This window comes from Puntigrus tetrazona, chromosome 12 (assembly GCF_018831695.1).
Source record: "Puntigrus tetrazona isolate hp1 chromosome 12, ASM1883169v1, whole genome shotgun sequence".
In the NCBI taxonomy this organism is placed as follows: Eukaryota; Metazoa; Chordata; class Actinopteri; order Cypriniformes; family Cyprinidae; genus Puntigrus; species Puntigrus tetrazona.
The window spans coordinates 15,093,078-15,108,487 of record NC_056710.1 but is presented as its reverse complement, the minus strand read 5'-3'; the positions used below and the strand labels follow the sequence as shown (position 1 = coordinate 15,108,487).

At 39.4% G+C, this 15,410-nt stretch overlaps 1 protein-coding gene across 1 annotated transcript; it reads left to right on the top strand.

The window, feature by feature from the left end:
• Positions 1-5,112: 5,112 nt before the first annotated feature.
• Positions 5,113-15,407, top strand: fscn2b (fascin actin-bundling protein 2b, retinal). Its single transcript, XM_043254189.1, has 5 exons — positions 5,113-6,471; positions 13,082-13,238; positions 13,457-13,578; positions 13,691-13,858; positions 14,456-15,407. Exons 1-5 carry the CDS (start codon positions 5,652-5,654, stop codon positions 14,659-14,661), a joined length of 1,473 nt encoding a protein of 490 aa, XP_043110124.1. The 5' UTR covers positions 5,113-5,651; the 3' UTR covers positions 14,662-15,407.
• Positions 15,408-15,410: the final 3 nt, after the last annotated feature.

Sequence of the window (15,410 nt, the reverse complement as noted above, 5' to 3'; positions counted from 1 at the left end):
TGATAGATGCGAAGCGACGAGCCGAAGGCGCTCGCGCTGACTCCCAACTCGCGCAGGGGTATTTCCGCAGACGGAGAACAAGAGAGGGAGAGAAGTGTGAAGCCAATCACGCGCCGGGGGAGGGGCTTCGCGAAGTCCTCTCGGCCAATGGCGGTTCCGCAACGGTAACTCGGCCCACGTGGGCCCGGAATCTTGTACTTATCAACGAACATGCATTGAATCCGCTCTAGCCAATCATCTGAGTCCGAAGTGTTAATCTCAACACGGATTGGCTGGCAGTTTCATACAGTTCTTTATTCATCTCCGTTGTTAACTCATTCCTGCCACACGTTTTTTTTTTTTTTTTTTTTTTTTTTTTTTTTTGCTGTGACTGCCTCATGAAGCATTTCTCATCCAAGTCCCTTTTTGGGAAGCATTTTCTTGTCAGCAAAATAAATGGCCCGAAGTTTAGGTGCAAATTGTATATAAAACATCCATCCTCTTTTTATAATCTGCATCCATTAGGCCATAAACCATTAGCTTGATTACATTAGGATGAAATTTACATGGGTCCTGTTGATACGGATGTGTCAATTAGCCCACGCACAAAATGAAATGTTCTTAAATAAACTGTCTGATTGAATAGACGGATGTAAAATCTAAAAATACCTCACTATTGAGGGGGAAGCATAGGTCTATTCTAGGTTGTAATAATAAGGCAACAGACCAAATTGTTACGGGCAATATTTAGCGCCAAGCCTCCCTAGCGTTTAGACTATAAATTCAACAGAGTCGTGGGAAAATGACCGCTGATTATAAAAGCGTCCGATATCGTGTAGTAGCCTACACTGATGACTTTTAAAGGTGCATTCAGTAAGTTTACATTTACTTTAAGCGTCACACCCAAAAAAAAAAAAAAACGTTGGGCGCTTCAGGACTTTATACTGACACCTACTGGCCTGGATGCATGAAGTTTGTTTGCTAAACGCGGCTTCATACTTTTGCTTGTAGTTTTATTTGATTAGTTGTCTGTATGGAATCATCACACTAATATTATTGTTAGTAGTAATCTAGTAATCTGGTCAGTTGCATGACACAGTATGGTAGCACCCATGAAGAAGCAATCCTCTCTATGCGGAATAAAACTTTTTTTTCTCTAGATGATTGACATGAATTAAGTCTTCCCGTGTTGATGTCCTTCATTTGAATGGTGTTTCTTTATATACCATATCTAAAACTTACTGCACCTTAAATTGCTGTTAAGATGTATATAAACTGCTTGACTCCGGCATCTCACCTTTCTTTGACTGGAAGGCCCCGTTTGTAGAGGGGGGCTATAAAACAAAGATTAAAAATAGTCAAGTGAGTATAATCCCATCATGCTCACAGTCATAGAGGCACCAAGTTTGACAAACCGAGCATTAATCTCTTATTTTCTTAAGAAAGGACTCTGGCGGACCCTTGAAGTCGAGGCGTAAAGCAATAGTGCCACCTAGAGGTCAGCGCAAGAACCGCATTTGATGGAAGGCGCTCTTTCCCGTTTACCCCTTATGAATTATGCAGCAGACATACAATTTAGCTGCTCCCGTGGTGGACAAGGAGGTCACCCACAGACGCATGGCTACTGCAGCTGTACGCTAAAGCTCTGGTGGCATCTTCAGCCATCAACGCTTTGCTGATCTGGTCTGGATTTCTCCATCTTTGTTCAGATGACTCTCGCTAAAAGAAGAAATGGAATACATTAAATTTACATTTATTCATTTAGCACACATTTTATCCAAAGCGAACTATAATAGAGAATAACAAAGCAGAAGAGCTTAACACAAGAGAGAAGACAAATGCTAGTAGATACAATAAAAAAAAAAAACTCTACACTAGTGTAGATGAACAAAGAAAAATTACATTTATTCATTTCAGAGATTTTTTTAAAATGAGAAGCATAACTGTAATACAAGCAGAAGCAATTAATTCAACTGAGGAAAAACAAATGCAAATTATCCTGAAATATCTCATTTCAATGAAGTGCAAGTGTAGGTAAAAAAAAAAAAAAAAAGGGAACAAACTATCTCAGTCACATTTTAACTGAAACGTGGTATTGTTGCTCTGATGACGGGATGAAACAAGGTTACAGAGCCAAAGACGCAGAATTCAGAATTGAGCAGATGAGGGTGGGAAAAAATTGAGCGTGGGGTGTGGAAAGGGTGACATGGAGGAGAGAAGAAGGGGAAGAGAAGATCACAGGTTAAGGGGAGTGCGGGAGACGGGATAAAAATGAAAGGGATGAAGAGGCCGGGTAGAGTGAGAGAGAAGAAGGAGAGCAAGAAAGAAGGGGTGTTACGTATATTGGTGGTATTGGGGATGGCAGGGTTGCTCCCGACAGAGCAGGGGAATAGCAGCATTGCAGTTAATAGGGTAGAAAAAGCTGGGGGGCTGTTAACTCTGAAATGTTCATTTTTAAACTCAAGCTTTTTTTTCTCCTTCCACCCCCTCCCCTCCTTTCTCTCTCTTTCTCTCTCTCTCTCTCTTCCTGACAATCGAGCTCCCTCCCCAGGCTGCGTAGTAATGATAGCTATTTGACTGCCATCAGAGGAGCTGGGTAATGGTCTCTAAAGAACCATTTCAGACTCAACCTGGCAGCGCTGGCCTCCCAAAAACATCTGCTTGCCTATCAAGAGGTACCACTGCACAGACACACTACACACACGTAAGCACACTCGTGCACACACTCATGCGTGGACACACACAATACTGTGTTGCGTAGAGTCATGCCTGACTTAGGTAATGGACCACGGGAATACACTGAATACCAACAAAAATAAAAGAAGTGGTAATGGCGTTGTTGTGCTTAGTAGATGTTTTGAATAGGGACTGGGGGCTGAAATAATACTGTCAGACGAATCTTGTAGTAATTAAATGTGAAAATGACACTAAGGGGCCCAAGAAATTACTTCAGGGTATTAGTAACGAGACAGTTTGATGTATAATTCATTTTTAATATTATTTCCTGTTCATATTGTTTGGATGGTTCTCTATTGCAGTGATGACCTCCCAACATGCAAACTAGACTGCATTTTTTTGTCCCTGTTGAATATATTGTGGTTAATTCTTGCAGTATTATAAGCTTCCTAATGGACCCCGGGGACACTGTAAGAAAGAAAACCAGACATTTCCATGTTGAAAAAAAAGGATTACTGTACAAAACCGTATAATGCTAAACTTTCCTCATGTCTCTTGAAAATTTGTGCTACTCTGCCTCCCTCTGGTGGCACACTCTAGTGCTTTCCTTTCATTCAGAAAATTTTGTATGGATACTCTTTGGATGGATACATGCTTTCCATATAAGGCATATTGTCAACCATTAATTTTTATTTGATTCAAGTTAACATATCTGGAAATCTCCTGTTTCTTCGGTCATAATTCATACATTCATTCAGACATGTGGAAAAAGATATGGTCAGTGATGTAATGGGAGGTTCTGCGTCACTGTATTTGCAGTCAGGAGAATTAACCTGGCTCACAGGTCATGATAGCTTTTCTCTTTGAAAGTGCAAAGCTCCCAAATGTCAGTCAGGCTGTTAAGGGGATTGCTTGCTATTGACAATCTCTCAGCCCATTGAAGAAATCCTAAGTGAAGAGAGATTTGATTATAGTGACAAGGTTAAAGATGCTTCCCACCATTACTGAATTTTGATTCTATATAAACTCTAGTTTTTGTTTGTGATAATTCAGCCTTTATTCTAAACCAAATGGGATGTTATTTTTGTCACAGTCTTTGTAGTAGTCCACTGAAGGCATATCGGTTGCATTGAGGTACTGTGTTCTGCTTGACTGGATTTTGTAGTAAAATCCTTAGCTACTCACTGTAACATAATGAATGCAATTTCTTATACTTTTTGTTTTATCACATAAAAGCATGTGACAACAATGAAAAAGTGTACATTTAAATGTAAGGGTCATAGTGCATGTCTAAGGTTAACATCTCCGCTTAGAGAATCTCGAACAAATGTAAACAAAGGATAGATTTGCCAAAGCCAATAATGGTTAATGGACGTCTTATTGTTCCTGTGCTTAGAAGATGTGTATATGTGTGTGTGTGTGTTTCTGTCTGTGTGTCTGTGTGTGTGTGTGTGTGTGTGTGTGTGTGGTTCAGGCTTACCCGTCCCATACGCGGTCAGTCCCTGACAGATGGAAGGTTCTATGTCCAAGACGCGCCCAAGGAGAGGAGGAGGGGTTTGGGGCTGCTGTGGATTAGATTGGTCTAATAAAAGAGTTGGATCATTGAAAGGCAGATTAGGGGCCTGTGGAGGAGACTGTTTTTCGAACAAACATGCTTGGGATTTGAAATGGATCGACAATATGTGTAGTATTATGCAAACATGAGGCAACACGGCCAGTGAAATGCTAAGCAAACAACTTATGTGACTGGAAATGAGCTAGAGAGATGTGTTCAGTCACAGTAAATTGCTCTTCAATGGCTACATGTCAGGCATCTTTGAATAAGCATCTGTTTGTTACCTCCAAGTACACTCTCACACCCATGCACACATCGGCGTAATAAAGATGACCCACCGAGCTCGGAATCAGAGAAGTCATGTAACTGTATCCTGAGTGTACACTAGAAAGCCGATCTCCCTCTCAGGCCACTACCACGGGTGCTGGGGGAGGGCTCTGGTTACCCAGCTTTGTGTCAAAGCGCCATCAGCAAAGAGTTAGAGACTGGGGAGGAGGACAAAAGCAGGAGCACTATAGAACGGGTGGATTACTGGGCCTCCAGAAAGGGTCTCTAGTGTAAGAATACGTCCAATATAGTGAGACAGGAGAAAGAACGTAGAAAAAGAAAGATAAGAGGATAGGACAACAGGTGAATAGGAGCTCGAAAAGGTGTTGAAGTACGCCTGAAAAGCTGCAGTGTACTTCAGGTGGCGATTGTTGACATGGCACAAGCTGGCCTGGCAAATAGTGGGCACCTTGCACAGTGAAATGCTGCTATTTCTCGAGGTCTCGGAGGAGAACGATTTGTCTGTTTAAGGGATGCACAAGTTCTGAGGATGTGACTCAAATAAAATGACTTAGAAGAGGACAAGGAGGTGACAAACTCATGAGATGTAAACCTGAAGGACTGAGACGAGTGAAGCATCGATAAGTATAACAGTGCGACTCGGTCTTGAGCATCTCTTTAAGAGATCAGAAGTCCCACGGTCCCAAAGGCAGCCACTGGAGAGGACAGAAAAACACAGGTAAATTGAGAAGGAAAGGGAATGAGACAGGGGAAGCGAGTGAAAGAGGCACAGAGGAAAAGGAACCGTTGGGATCAGGGTGACGTCAGCGGCTCTCTGGATTGAGGTGTTGAGTCCTCCTGATTATAATCTGATCTGATTAGGAAACACAGGGAAAAAAAAATCTCCAGAGCTTCTGCAAGCTCTCCGGGGAGCAAGACGCAGTTTTTACCGAGCGGAGAGGCCAAGGACTGAGAATAAAACCAAAAGAGGATCTTTGGAGCAGCCTACTAAAGAAAGTTAAGGCCTGTATCTGAAAAGAGTCTGCTACACTAAGTGGACTTCACTTTACTCTTCTCTAATAGCAAATTAATCAGGACGAGTAGGGGAGCTAACATTGAAAGTCTGCAGGCTCTTCAGCTTCTCGCTGGACTTCCATCTGGGTTATAAGCCAGGATGCCCTCCAATGGCAGTAAAGCCCTCAAACTACAATTCGGGCTTATTAATTATGAGAATCGCTATCTAACAGCGGAGGCCTTTGGCTTCAAGTTGAATGCTTCTGCTCCGAGTCTAAAGAAGAAGCAGATCTGGACTCTGGAGCAGGATGAGCATGACGGTCAGGTGGTTTACCTGCGTAGTCACCTGGGGCGCTACCTGGCTTCCGACAAAGATGGCAAGGTAAGCTGTGAAGCTGAAACCAAAGAGAACGACTGCCGCTTTCTGATCGTGGCACAGTCAGATGGGCGCTGGGCCCTGCAGTCCGAGCCATATCTGCGCTTCTTCGGAGGTTCAGAGGACTACTTGTCCTGCTTTGCTCAGACCATTGGCGAGGCAGAACTATGGGCCATGCACCTGGCCCTGCACCCACAGGCCAATCTGCTAAGCGTGGCCCTCAAACGCTATGCCCATCTAGCAACTCCAGAGGGAGAGATTGCTGTGGACAGTAACATCCCTTGGGGTGTGGATGCTCTTTTAACTCTTGTGTACATGGATGGAAAATATTGTCTCAAGACTAGTGACAGCCGTTTTCTAAGCAATGATGGGAAACTGTCCTCTGAAAATGGCCGTGGGACAGGCTACACTTTGGAACTGAAATCAGGCAAGTTGGCCTTCAAGGACTGTGAGGGGAAGTACTTGACCCCCATGGGGCCCACTGGAACTCTGCGCTCTGGACGCTGCTCCAAACCCGGCAAAGACGAGCTGTTTGATCTCGAGGAAAGCCATCCTCAAGTGGTGTTTCAGGCCGCCAACAACAGATTTGTTTCCATCCGACAAGGTAAGTGGTGCTACTTGAATTTCTTTTGACGTTCCCCTTCAGGAGGTCCACATGCTTCAGCGACTAGTTTAATTTTTGCAGTAGAATACAATCTTTAAAATGAACTTCTCTCTGTATTTACACACCTGTTTCCAAACCTGTGTTTTTTGTCTGTACAATGTACAGGTAGGGTCAAATATTGAATTTAGTTTTATGGACAAAAACTGTTGAAATGTTCATCAAAATATTGTCTTCTATGTTCCACAGAAGAAAGTAAGTCATACTAATGAGAGTGAGTAAGATGGCAGATGGCAGAATTAAAAAAACATTTTTGACTATCAATTCAAAGAAGATTCAAGGGAAAATAAGGTTTGTGCCTGTCCCTTAGTACTCCTGTGGTGCCTTGTGTAACAGATGTAAGTCCTCATTACATCTATTAAGTACCTCTAATACCTGTTGAGTAACCAGATATAGAATTCAGTATGGAGTTAAAGCATGTAAATGTCGATTATGATGTAAATATTCAGTGACAGATATAATTTTCGGACCAAATAATATGCTAAACAATATGATTTTAGTAGTCTGAGAATAATTTGCACTGTTGTGCTATCTGTTTCGGACCTCATTAGTGTTTTTATATGCAAGCACACCAGTGCATGAAAATAACCTTCATGCAAAATTGCAGCTGCATTGCAAACTATGCATACATAGTCAAATCTATGAAAACTAGCCTGGAGAGCAGGTGAACACTGAGTCACGCCCATGAGCATGACCTCACAGAAATAATATACGGCAGCTGTCTTTTCAGCTGAGTAGGCCAATATTAATCTGCCAGACATGGACGATTTTTATTCGCTGGCCGTGTGCTCTGCTAACAAACACGCTGCATAATTGTAGCTTCCTGTCTTGACTGAGCTACTAAGTTCTATAATGTAAATCTTGCATGCTGTAACATTATCCATTATCTCCAGTGCAGAGCTCTTGGTAAGCATTTTGAGCCACCTGCAATAGATAAATTACTGGAGAAACTGAATGGCTTTGAATATCTACCATAGGAAGCTGGGTCAGTAACAGATCCTGTCCTCTCCAGTACACTCATCCATCTCTCTCTCGCAGTCTTACGTTGTTTTTCATTCTCACAGATGTGTGCGTGTATTTGCGCAGAATTTTTCAAAGAGTGATGCACTTTGGTTAGTATTTTTATATAACAAAATGGAACGAATATGCTGTGATATACTCACAATCACATGTCCACATGCATGCACACACTAGTGGCAAGGTGTGATAAATAATTGAGTGGACAGGGGCATTTCAATGATGGTGGAGTCTGCTTTCAGAAACACAAGCCTTCTTTAGCCCGCATTTCTTTATCTGGGGACCATGCAATGAGCTGGGCTACAATGGGGACGCAAATCAGAGAGTCCTTCGGGAGCAGTTGGATTTTGGCCCAACAGGCAAAAAAACCCAATAGGGGGAAAAGAGACAATGGAAAGTGTGAAAGTATCCAGCAAAAAAGAGAACAAGAGAGGCAGGAGAAAGAAGAAAGATCAGGCAAAAAATCACAATGAATAGAGACATAATGCATTATGGGTGTGGACAGGTGGACGGCATGGCTTTTTTTGTCACTGTCACTGTTAAAAGATCATAAATCAAAGGCTTTAGCAGCAGTTCCCTGAGGAGGACATGATGTTGTATTGTCAGTTTAGTTTACTCATGGGATAGAGGCATTTAATGCCATTCAGAAGGTTGGTTTCTAGTAGAAAAGCAGTATTTGAATTCATTTTACCAGCTAAGTAGATTGCAAGACAGCTATTATACAAATCATCCAATAAATTGTGAGGCCTTCAATGTTAGCAGCTAAAGCCATAGTCAAAAGCTCTGGATTGTAATTAAAATTAAGATGTGAGATGTTTGAGTCGCACATTATGACGCCTACATGGTGTGTTTCTCTTGCTGCAAATGGTTCAGCGTCGATTCAACATTAGGAAATATCAAGTATCAACATATTACCAAAAAAAAAGAAAAATCTAGGCATTTCATTATGGGTGAAAAAAGACAGGGAAAATGACACAGGCCAGATGGAACATTTGTTCTTAATGAACGAGAAGCATCTCTCCCCATCCATTGCAAATTCATTCTGTGCAAAAAGCAATTAGGTAAAGTAATTTTGCTAATGGATGAAGCAGTTCATTTCTTTTAGAGAGTCTCTACATGATGAAGGGAACCAGAGATGCCTTCAGACAGGACTGCCAATCAGCTCTGCAGGTCTGACGTTCATTAAGCCCCAGGCCTCTCGCCCTGGGATGCAACACAAACTCACAGATGATCTTCTAATCAATAATGAGTAGTGACATTGCATGTTCGTTTTTCAAAAATATCACTATTATTGGCTGAGATATGATGGTTATTTGCTTGCTTTTGTTGTGGTGCACTTTTTTGCAGCAGCTATGCCGCATGTTGTGTGGCACACATACTTGAGTCGGAAAGATGGCATGCGCTCAGACGGGATCTGTTACCATGTTCTTCATCACCTCCACAGTGTTCCCTGGAGCATTCTAATCCGGCCCGGAAGGTGAAAAAGAGATGAGCACAAAGAAAGAGATATAGAGAATGAGAGACAAAAAAGAAAAGAGAGACAAAAAAAAAGAAAAGAAAGAAAGCTAACAAAATGAGAGACAGTTGATTGTGGCATCACTTTACCATTAAAAATTAATCTCAGACTGTCTTGGCACATTTGGAGATCACAGCTTTAGTTTTGGGCCAAACATTTTTAAGTAAACACCTTCACATAAAATAGGATCCAAACTTCCTGGGCCGCTAGTGGAAATGCTTATATTTATCATTTTTATAATGTAATGAATTTTTCATGACAGATTGTAATATCAGCATGAGCGAAAGTTGGACTGAAAAATTTAAATGAATTTCATTGTCCCCTTTCTGCTTTGGTGACTGCAGCACTCAAGCAGCATGCACTCCAGATGCTTGTAATATGTTTATTTTTCCAGATTTTCAATGTAGCCCCAGACTTTTGAACCCCAGTGTATTCATGCATGTTAACCTAAAACCTAAGCATACCGTAATATTGTTCATCCTATATACCTCTCGTGTTCTCTGATAGGTATTTGACCTGGTACGTATGCAGCGATCTACTTGCCCCAGTTTTGAGAAGGCCCTCTCACTGTCTCTGTCTCTGGGTACTGTTACCATACCACAGAAATGGGTTGGTAAATTGAGAGGGAGCATTCTGTGATGGGAGTGAGGTCATTCGCAGGAGTTCAGGATTGAGCTCAGTAATCACAATGCCGTGGATGAGGAATGATCAACAGAGGAGATAGAGTGTCCTGCCCCAGCTGGCCTCTCTTCTTCTATCTTTGGTGCAAAACTAAAGCAGAGTCAGACGTGAAATTGGAAAATAAAGTGTAACGGGCCGCAGAAATGAGAACCGCTGCAGCAGAGTGATGTCTGATCTGAGAAACAGAAACATCTGAAGCTGTTTCTTTTTCGTTATCCCTGATTTTGTCTTGATTAGAAACGAGACTTTTGTTTTTGGCGACTTTGCCTGGTGGTTGTAGTGTGGTTCCATATAGAAGCCCAGTTCCAAATTAAGACAATTTAGCGTCTGTTGATAGGCAAAGATGACTTGGAAAAATAGTCCACGCAGTGTGAGAGAAAATGACAGGCACAGAAACGCAAGCACACAGATAATAACGTAAATCATAGCAAAAAAATAAAAAATAAAAATTCCACGGTGGAGTGATCGATGGCAGCAGATTCTGCTGATAGGCCTGGTTTCTTTCCCAGCATGTCCCAGGCACCCTGCGGAGTCCCGTAGAAACAATAGCATTACTTCAGCCTCCCGACTGGTTTTCCTCAAAGCTGGTGGATTGTTCGTACGCTTCTCCAAAAAGCTGCTTACTGGGCCCTACGGTGCAGCTTTGTGTCTCTTTGCATGCTGAGAATTAGGAGAGGTTACATTACAGCATTAGAAGGGGAGGGGCAGGAAGGATGACAGGGTGGAGGGAGAAGGGGGTAAGGTGCAGGATCTGGCCTGTTAAGGGCTTAAGAAAATGATCAAGGGATATTTTCGGATACATCCACTTTGAGCCTTAGCCACAACAATCTGTTTGACGCATCTTACACAATTCTGTCAGTTTTATTTGATTATGCGGTTCACTCATTTATTTCCCCTACCAGACAAAAGTTTTAACGTGCTTAACTGAAATTGTGTTATTTCTTATCTTCAAAAGCATTTAAAAACCTCATAACGTTGTCATGTGTGAAGAAGCTCAAATAAGCAATAGTTTTAGTGATTTATTTACCAATATTATGATAACTAATTTAGACATTTTTAAATATGCGTTGTGACTTTAAAGTACTTGCACTACCAAAAGTTTTACATAATTTAAGGTTTTTAAATGTTTTTGAAGTCTCTTATGCTTACCAAGGCTACATTTATTTGATCCAAAAATACAGTTGAAAAGTAATATTTTGAAATTAAACCAGAATATTAAATTGTACCAAATTAAACCAATATATTATATTGGTTATAACAGTATATTTTTGCTGCTTAATATGTTTGTGGAAATCATTAAAACAATTTCAGGATTAATTGATAAACAGAATTTTTTCAAATAAAAGAATTTATTTAAAAATACATATTTTTTAATCAATTTAATGCATCTTTGGTGGGAAAGATTTTTAATTTTTTTAGACTCTAACTTGTCTTAAACGTTTTAATGATTGCATATCACAAAACAAACATTAAGCTAAAGTTGTGTAAACATTGATAATAAAAAGTACAAGATGTTTCCTGACAACCAAATCAGTAAATAAAAATGATTTCTGAGGATTCACTGAAGCCTGGAGCAATGGCAGCTGAAAATAAAAATTTGACAATAATATATATATATATATATATATATATATTATCAAATTTATATATATATATATTATTATTATTGTCAAAAATATATATATATTATTATTATTTTTTTTTTTTTACGTTTTTTTAGGAGACCTCTTTCGTAGTAGCGTACATACAGAATTATTTTTAACAATAAGAGCAAATAACATTTAAACCTAAACAACCCAATTAAACTTAATTCCTAACATAAACAAAATGTTTAATTCATTGACCGTACTTTTGCCACATGCAAGTAAAGCACTGGTTCATTTGTGTCCTGTTTATAAGATGCTTCTTGAACACAGCTAAGTCTTAAATTCTGGACTAATGAATGTCATGACAAAGTCCCAAAACTAATTGGCATAGAAACCCAGCGGGGTGCAGCGAGGCCTCTGACCCTGCCAAGGTCGCGGTTTCCATGCCAAGGTTTTATCAGTGCAGTGGGAAAGATACAATCACAAGTGGTTTTGCCCTACTGCACTGAATGGTAATGTAGATGCATACAGGAAATGTTTGCCAATAAGAATGCATGTACTTTAGATACATAGTGAAAAATACACAAGGTTTTTATTTTTATATAGAAACACACAAAATCTGCATCTTTTAAACAACCCAATTGCTTAATCAAGACGAATGGCTTGGAAATAACCAAGAAAAGTGGTCTGTGTAAATGGCAATGTTACAAATAGTACAGTGATTCAGAATGAATCTGTCATCATGACTGATTGAGTAAACCTCCTCATTTCAAAACATCAGTGATCGCGCATTGAAATAAAGGATGTTTATTGACAGCCGAGTAACATGTCTGGGTTTCATTAACTATAGATGTGAGTCTTAAATAAACATGGTCTGTTGTAGACGTTGCGCCAGAATAGGGCTCAGAGTCAGGTTGATGCCTGTTGTGCGTGGCAGTGAAGTTAATCATGCTGGTGCTTTGTCTTCCTTCAGGATTCCAAACTAGGGGAAAGTTCAAGAAAAAAAAAACACACACGCTATCTTGTTCAGGCAGATGCATTTGAAACGCAAAAGCATGTTACGTACTGCCAGCAGTTAAAGTCAGTGGGTGTGATTGTATTGGTGCACAGTAATAATTGTCTTGTGTGTTTTAATATTTTAAGAAAGGCTGGGTTTCAGAATCATATACTATTGTTTTGAACATTGTATATATATCAAAGCGTATTAAAATTATTATTATTATTATTTTTTTAACAGCATATTAGAATGATCTTTGAATGTGACACTGTTGGCTGGAGTAATGACTGATACAAATCCAGCTTTGCCATCACAGGAATAATACATTATAAAATATATTAAAATATATTACATTTTTGTTTTTGTTGTTATGGAATGTCATAATATTACTGTTTTTACTATGAATGTATGAATGTCTTTTAAAAATCATTAACAAGTCTTACTGACACCAAACTTTCAAGCAGTATTGTATGTTCACATAAAATATATATGTCAAAGGTCTTTTAGTGTTTATTATCATTATACAGCTGATGAAATTATAGTTAAATTGAATCTGACTTGTTTTTATAATTAAGAAATGTTTTAGCTTATAACATATCAAATAAGATCACGTGTGAGGTACAACTGCAAAGCTTTATTCTGAACGTTATTTATTTAAATGAATACACAAAAATCGCCCTGCTCCCATACGTGCCTGTTTTAAATTAAAAACAATGAATAATAATTTTGTCTAATTTTCTCTCTGTGTTTCAACAGGAGTGAGTGTCTCAGCCAATCAGGACGATGAGACAGACATGGAGACATTTCAAATGGAAATTGACAAAGACACAAGGAAGTGCAAATTCCGAACTAATGAAGGGAATTACTGGACGCTTGTCTCTCATGGAGGCATCCAGTCAACAGCCACAGAAGCGTAAGATTTAGCTTTACTTTCAAAACAAAGAATTATTTTCCAGTAATATGCGATACGACATGAGGGCAAGCAACATGACTATTACGTAACTACGATTAGATGTATCCACAGCTGAAATATAACTTCCACAAATTGTAAAGCCATTTAATTTTCGCCTGTTCTCTGTGGGTGTACTTGTTTTATTAACATTTGTACGTACAATCTCCCACTGTGTGCAGCGGTGCCAACACCATGTTTGACATAGTGTGGCTCGGTCGACGGGTGGCACTGCGAGCCAGCAATGGAAAATACGTATGCACTAAGAAAAATGGCCAGCTTGCTGCAGTCGGTGACTCTGTGGGTGAGTTCATACTGATACTACCCACAAACGAAATCAAAACATCTAAATCAAATCTAATAGTGCCGGAGAAACGTGCAAGAATACAATATGTCACCGTGGTTTTTCCCTCCAGGTGAGGACGAGCAGTTGATTTTGAAGCTGATCAATAGGCCCATTTTGATCCTGAGGGGAGAGAATGGTTATGTTTGCCACCACAAGAACTCTAATACGCTGGACGCCAATCGTTCAGTCTATGACATATTTACACTGCAGTTCAATGACGGCTCATACCACATTAAAGGTGAGTTTTAATCCGACCACGTTGTCAATCATTTCGCACTGCATGTCCTGTAATAAATCCTAAAGCAGGCTACTGGAAACCAAATAACAGCTTTTATTTTCTTGGAATTGATTTATGTTGTAATCATTTGTCAGAAGTGTAAAAAACATTAATCAGCTGAAATAGATTTTCAAGGGAACTAGTTTAGCTGTAAAGGGCATACAGTATTTAATAGAAAATAGATCACAGAGAGAGAAAGTTTTACAGTTTTCCCCCTTCATGAACTTCTAGAATCTGACTCCATTAAGTAATTATTAAATGCCCCTTTATTATATAAACTATTATATGTACTATATTTCTATAGTAAAGGTTAGATGATCGAAAAATTTTATGTATGTATATGTGTGTATATATAAAAAGCTTTTCAGGCGAGATTACAGCTATATTATATTAAAAAATATATATTTAAATATATATATATACACACACACACACACACACACACACATATATATATATATATATATATTATATAATATATACCTATACACATCCACACAAGCGTAAGATTTTGCTTTACTTTCCAGCAAAATGATGACCAGTATTAATTTCCTATAGGTGCTGGTGGAAAATTCTGGTATGTGTCCAACAGTGGCTTGGTGTGCACTGATGGAGACACACCTGAAGACTTCTGCTTTGAGTTCTTAGAGCATGGACGGATAGCTATAAGGGGCAAAAACGGCAAATATCTGCGTGGAGACCAAGGGGGCAATCTGAAAGGCGACGGAGAGAACGCAGACAGCTCTTCCCTCTGGGAATACTGACACCATGTGGACATTTAAGGAACTGTCACTCACCTGTGGTAAACTCTTGGATTTACAGACGTGAGAAAATAAATCGGTATGATTAAGGTTTAATATTTGGACATCTGTTTCCCCATCAGTCAGCATTTGATGTAGAGACAGCATTCAGCATTACGCATGTATTATTTACCATTTCTGGTTTATAGTCTTATACAAAATGAGCCTGTATAAACAGAATAAAAACATGACAAGAAACATTATCGTACCTGCTCCCTATTGAACACTGTTAGGAAAAATGTGTGAGGTAATGATCTTACATAAAACTTGCAAAGCATGCTATTACTGTGGCAAACATCTCTGTTCGTTTTCGAATTGACACATAATTCATTTACTGTTGTTTTTGTTTATCACTTCTTTTTTTAACTTTAATGACCCATTATTGTCTTGTCATTCTTGCTATTATTATTTATTATCATGTCAATGTTTGTCATTTCCAGTGAAGCTTGTTTTATTCTCTGGGGTTACAGACGGCTATGTTTGTAATATATGGACATATGTGGCATTTAAATTTATTTAGACCTGGTAAATTAAGTCTTCTTGTTGTTTCCTTAAGCTAACTGCAACTGACAGGGAAGCCAAGCTACCAAGAATAGAACAGAATACACAGTAATTACTCTGTCTCACCGAAATGAAAGGTACCAGGATTAAATTCATTTTATTCCCTATTGTGATTTATTTGCTTTCTCTTTCTTAAGACCACCTGGAAAGGT